This window comes from Choloepus didactylus, chromosome 16, assembly GCF_015220235.1.
Source record: "Choloepus didactylus isolate mChoDid1 chromosome 16, mChoDid1.pri, whole genome shotgun sequence".
In the NCBI taxonomy this organism is placed as follows: Eukaryota; Metazoa; Chordata; class Mammalia; order Pilosa; family Megalonychidae; genus Choloepus; species Choloepus didactylus.
In genome coordinates, this window is record NC_051322.1 from 58,516,077 (window position 1) to 58,522,076 (window position 6,000).

A 6,000-nucleotide genomic window follows, 5' to 3' on the forward strand; every position below is an offset into this window, starting at 1 on the left:
CTCTAGAGGAAGAATAGGTGTCCCCAGCTGCCAGATCCCCGCCCCAGCCTGGCCTCTACCTGAGGGACAGACAAGATCAGCAGCTCCAGCACCATGGTCCAGCCTGTCACCAAAGGGCCTGTCCACCAGCTTTTGCTAGGCATAATCACAAGGCTGGCCAGTCCAGGTGTCTTTTCATCTTTTCTTTCCCTCCTTCATGCCCAGTTAGAGGAGGGAGAAAAATGCCTGCTCTGGGGCTTTTTAAAACACGCAAACAACGCCTCACCATTGGAGAGTTAAACTGGGTGCGACTGCTGTGCATGTATATTTGGGAGAGAAGGTAAATCAAGTGCTTAATGCTCTCCCAAACTACCTCCCATGGGGTCTCACTCTTCCACGCACACCCAAACTAGGACCATTCACCGTTCAAGTCCTCCGAGCTTTTCGGAGGCATTGCGGTATATTCACTTCTAGTCTCTTTCATGGACAGAACTAAGACGGTCCGCAGAATAGAAGCCCCACTTCAGGCCCTCGTCATCCTGTCACCCGCCTGCAAATTCTTCCCGCGGCCGGACCGACCTCTGCGCGCCCAGAAAAGAAGGCACCATATATACACTCTTGAGTCCCAACGCCGCGGGCTCGCCACCCACACTCTACGGGCGACCCTTACCTGCGCTGGGGCCCCGCGGCACCGGGAGCGGGGCTCCGGCACGGCTCTGCAGGCTGTGCAGCACCGGGGTCTCGAAGGGTCCAGCGGTCCAGGCGGGCGTCAGCGGCGCACCCACGTAGGGCGAGTAGGGGCTAGGGTGGTGGTGGTGGTGGTGATGGTGGTACGTCCCGTTCAGCGGCCGCGCAGCTGACAACGGGCTGTACTGGTGCTCGCGGCCACCCATGGCCCCCAGGCTCCCGCCGCCACCGCTCACGCCGCCCGAGCTCCCGCCGCCAGTCGCCGCGTAGGCCCCCGGCTCCCGTGCAGCGCCGTTGGGCATGGGAGGGCTAGGCGAGTATGGGAAGCGCGCCGAGACGTGCGCCGCGGCCGAGCCAGCACTGCCAGGTCCCGGGGCCCCGCTGACCGCCGCGCCGCCTCCGCTGCCGTACGGGGGGCTGTCGGCCGAGGCCTGGGGCCAGCCGGGATGCGCGCCCGTGCTGCCCGCGTGGTTGGCGGGCCCGCTCCCCGCCCCCTGCAGGTACGGCAGGCCGGGCAGCATGGACCCTACGCGGGTGGTGGGCACGTAGACCGGGGAGCTGGCCGCCGCGGCAGCTGCTGCCGCCGCGGCCGCTGAGTGCACGAAGCCGCCGGGCGCGCCGTCGTAAGCGGCCGGCCCCTGGCTGGAGAGGGCGGCGAGGGTCTGGTACATCTCCTCCGGCTGCTCGGGTGCGAAGGGGCTCAGCTTGGCGCTGCGGCTGGACCACAGCAGCTTGCTGGCGGTTGCGGCCTGGTCGAGGTCAGTGAAGAGCAGTATGTCCTCCCAGCTCGACAGGGCGCTCCCGGGGCCGGCGACCCCGGGCGCCGAAGGTCCGTGCGGAGGCCCGAAGGGATGCGAGGCGTAGGGACTGAGCAGCAGCGAGCGGGCCGGGGGTCCCGCCGCCGCCTCCGTGTCGAGCTGCGGCGTCCTGCAGTTGCTGGCGCCGCCGGGACCGCGTTCCCCGCCGCGGGAGCAGCAGGAGGACGAGGAGGAGATGGGGGAAGGCGGCGTGGAGGGCTCGCGCGTTGGAAAGGCTCCGGAGTCGCCCGCGTCCACAGCCGCGGCCCCGAAGCGCTTCGACAGGCACCAGCCGCCGTCAGTCAAGGCCATCCACGATCCGGCGCCTCTCCAAGCTGACTTCTAGCTCCTGAGACCGGGTGTGGGGGCGGGGGGAGGGGGGGAGGATGAGGTGGGAGAAGAAATAAAAGAAGTTACCAAAAGATCAGGCTGTAAAACACTTCAACTCCGTTTTCTAACTAAGGAGACTCCTCAAAGATCCCTTTTCTGCCAAAGGCTCAAGGGTTGGGGGAGGGAGGGCGGAATAGAGCCTGCGCAGCCGCCACAATCCTCAAAGGGTCGGGATCTCCTATCTCCCTCACCAGCACCCGCATGGCTGGGTCCCCTCCCACGCCTCCGCTGCATCTTTCCTCCCTGCACGCTCCTGACTGATCCCCGGGGTGAAGGCGAGGCTCGCCGAGCTTTTCCTTCCGCCCCAAAGTGACCAAGACTCAGTGTGACTCCCTCCTGGCCGCTGACACATAGAAGTAGTTGTGCGTGTCGGCGCTGCCTCATCCCGCTCCGTGCAGGTTCCCCCTCGTCGGGTGAGGGCTCCCCGCGTAAAAAATCATTCGCGCAAAAAAGGCAACCTGTCCCTGAAAACGAAACCGCCGCGTTCTCCCTATTGGCTCTCCCTGAGCTTCACGGGCTGTGCTGACGAGACTGAGCGAGAGACCCAGAGAGCAGAGCAATACAGCCCCAGGAAGGTGGGGCGCCGGGGCGGAGACGCGCAGACCCGGACCTTCTCCGCAGAGGTAGTGCGGGAAGCCCGCGATGTGGGAGTCTCACGCCCAGCCCGCGTCCACCCGGCGCGGCACACCTTCGGGCGGGCGCCCGTCTGCAGCCCGGCCAGCCCGGTGGCCATCCCCCCCCACCCCCCGCGAAAAGACCAGAGTGTTCCGGAATCGGACGTAGCGGGGTGGAGCGGAGCGCAGCGAATGCCAGGGGGAACGTGAGACCGCCCCGGAGCCGAAGCCACCCCAAAGGGGAGAGCAGGAAGAATGACAGAGAGACCCGGAGTGTGTGGGGGTTGGAAAGCGAATGCAGCCGGGTTGCCCTCCTCGGGGCTGCCTTCCCAAATCTCTTTGGCTCATTGGAGATAACCACGCTAAAATTAATGCCACACACAGACCCAGGCTAGATAGCCAGAAATAAGTTTCCCTGCCCGCCGGACTACCGGCTCCCTCCCCTTTGAGCCGAGATAACTGGAAGATAAGACTGCGCCCAGATAAACGCTTCGGAGAGCGGAAAAGACTCCAGAAGTTGGTCCGCTGTGTCCCGGGAACGTGAGCGCAGCTCCAGATCGCGGGAGGGGGAGGGGGGAGAAACCATCGGAGCCGACCGCGGCCGGGCGAGGGCTGGAGAGCCCAGGCCGAGGGCTCCGCGGGGGGTGGCGGTGGAGGGGAGGGAAGCGGAGAGAGCTAGGGGGAGAAGGAGCCGAACCTCAGGCGGGCGCTGCGAATGGAGAAGAGCCGCGGCGGAGGGTGATCCCAGGCGCGGAGAGGCCGAGGGCGCCGGCGAACGAGAGCGAGTCCCGGGTCCGCGCCGTGCGACTGGTGAATAAAAAGGAGAGAGGAGGCGCCTCTTACTGCTTTGCCGGAAAACTGCAGCCTGCGCTCCTGATTGGACTCACCGAGCCCTAAACAAACAGCGCTCGCCGAAGGGTGCCAGGCTGTGGGTCGGAACTGCGCTCTGCGAGCAGCTGGGCGCTGGAGGTGAAGAGGCGGAGGAGGGGGGAGCGAGGGGAGGAGAGAAAAGGGGTGGGGAGGAGACGGCGAGGGGGAGGGGATCGCGCCGCCCGGGGCAGACAATGCGCGCCGCGCTGCCTGCGGGCGTGGGCTGAGCCGGGGTCGGGTCTCCGGAGTGGGGGCAAGTCCGCCGACGGGGAGCGGAGCCGGGGGACGCCGGGGGAGGGGCCGAGGCGGCAAAGCGCCCGACCCTGCTGGCGACCCACACCATCCTGCCTAGGAGTAGCACCCGCCCACCCCCCATCACACTTCCAGCAATACACACTCACAGGGGGAGAAAGAGGGAAAAAAAAAAAAAAAAAAAGCGGCGGCACGGGAGGAGTTGGCTGTGCACAGCACCGCACGGCCGCCGCGGCGGGAGAAGCGCGCGAGCTCCCGGGTCACAGCGTCTCCAGAGTGCGGGGGAAAGGTGGAAAGGTGCTTTACCCCGCTGGCTCTCCCCACTCCTCCCTCCACCTTAAATGAGCTTATGAGCTTTGGGCTCCGCAGTTGTTTGTGACCGACCTTAAACTTTACCCGACCCTTCTTCAGGATCTTGGGACTCAGGTTGCGTTGGCCGTCGGGGTTCGAGGTTCTGGAAAAGAAGGAACTGGAAAAGAAGGAACCCAGCTCAATGGCTCTCTCCAGCTCTTAAAAAAACATACTAAATCCCTGGGTTTCGGGAAGTTCACGTTCGCCACTCCTCATCTAACCTTTGGGAACTTTTAATTCGGGGTCGTGGCGTACGTAAAGGTTAGTGGATGGATGGTCAGGATGGTAAAATGATTCCACGCCAGTCGAGCTCAGGGACTCTCTCCGAATTTTAATGCCCGGTTTGTTCAGAGCTTTCCCTGGAGAACTTCAGGTAAGTCTCAGATAAGTCACTGGAAGTGGGGGGTGGGGGGGAGTTGTCACCTTCCTTGGACCAGCGCGATATCACAGCTCCCCTACCCCCACCCCACATACACACCCCTTCTTCGCTCCCTTCAAATAGTTATCACAACTGTGTACAAACTGATACGGTCCTTAGCGGGCAAAGTGACTGGAAATGAACATCACGGGGTTATCAGCGCCGATCTGTCAGCGGTGACTCGAGCGGCCGCGGGCTGCTCCGCCGCGGGAGCCGTGATATATGTCTCGCTCCCTCTCCCTCACAAAAAGGATTTCTTCCGACAGGCGTGACCCCAGAAGGCTGCCGAGAGAGAATTTAACTAGGGCAGGCGGAGCTACTCTGTGGGAATGGATTTTTACACTTTTTCCCCCACCCCAGGTAAATCGAAGTAAATGATTTTCTAAAGGTCCCTGAGAGCATTTGAGATCTTTGTTTTTGTGTTTTTCCAGTTAGGTAAGAGAGAAGAGTTTAAGCAGAGTTGAGCCGGGGTAGGTAGCTGCATTGTAAAATATGGTTTCCAGAGATTGTGAGACCTCGACGCTGTGTGTTGTTTCCTCTCAATATAACTGTGAGTCGTGAATCTGTGGCTCCCGGTGGGGATTCAGGGACAGAGCCGGGAAGCGCGGGGGAGGGGAGCGCTTGAGGAAGTTGCCGATAATTCATCGTTTTTTCATTCTTCGTTGTAAATTGCTGCTAAACACGTCTGAATTTTACATTGCTACCGAGAAGGTCCATAAACCGTTCTAGTTCAATTTAGTCACTTTTATTACATTCCTCTTTGCCTCCCCCCAATCACTGCGGCGGCTCCCAGTTGCAGAATGGCCGTATTTTGGAAAAGCTGAAGTTAGAAAACTCTGGAATGGAGACTGGTGACTTGGAGCAGGATCTGGGCTTTAAAATTTAACCTGAGTTCGATCGAATGCGACTACCCGAAGAGACGGCTCGGCGTCCGCTGGCCGCTCAAGGTTTCCAGTCCTTTCCTTTAGGTTCTTTCTTGAGTTCCGACTAAATTTTAAGTGAAGTGGGTTTTTTCGGAAGCTCATTTGGAAGCAGTTACAGAAATGTGATGGACTTCAGCCTGAGTTTCGAATCCAAGTGTTTTGAAATAATGCTTCTCAGGCTTGCTGTTAAACGCAAATTCAAAATAAAAACAGTAAGGTGATTTCTAATGAAAACGAGTTAGCAAATGCTTTGGCTAAGTTAGCATCCAGACTGAACGGCCTGGAAGCTTAAGCACCGAGGAGTGACATCCTGATCCTGTCTTTTGCGTTTTGTTTTGTTTTGTTTTTTCTATTTGCAAGTACAGGGGTTGGGGGGTGTCCGTGTGGATTTCCGTGGACATAGCTCTCCCCCAGGGACCTGCTTTTCCCGCGGGTCGGCAGCAGCGTCTGGGGGTGCAAGGCCCGGGCTCCACTGAGCAAGGAGAGCGGCGTTACAGACATGAGCCGACAAGCCAACGTTGGGGCTCTCAGGGCTCGAGAAAGGGACTCAGCATTTTACCTGCCAGACTCCCAATCTTTTTAACATTGCCTAAAACAAAGAGGGAAAAAAGATCATTGTCTGCTCCTTTGCAAGGTCACAGACTTTATTTTCTTTAGACTGGTTTTCCAACCAAACGAGGGAATAGGAAGTGAAATGTTTTTCTTGTCAATTAATTTAA

General features: G+C 59.9%; 1 protein-coding gene across 1 annotated transcript in view; it reads right to left on the minus strand.

Annotated features, from left to right (window-relative positions):
* GATA6 (GATA binding protein 6) overlaps positions 1–3,409 on the minus strand; it is a 28,162-nt gene extending 24,753 nt beyond the window's left edge. Inside the window, exons 1-2 of the mRNA XM_037806058.1 lie at positions 3,165–3,409; positions 650–1,812 (exon numbers count right to left, since the gene is read on the minus strand). Coding sequence (XP_037661986.1) covers positions 650–1,775 — 1,126 coding nt within the window. The 5' untranslated portion in view covers positions 1,776–1,812; positions 3,165–3,409. The remainder of the gene's footprint in view (positions 1–649; positions 1,813–3,164) is intronic.
* Positions 3,410–6,000: the final 2,591 nt, after the last annotated feature.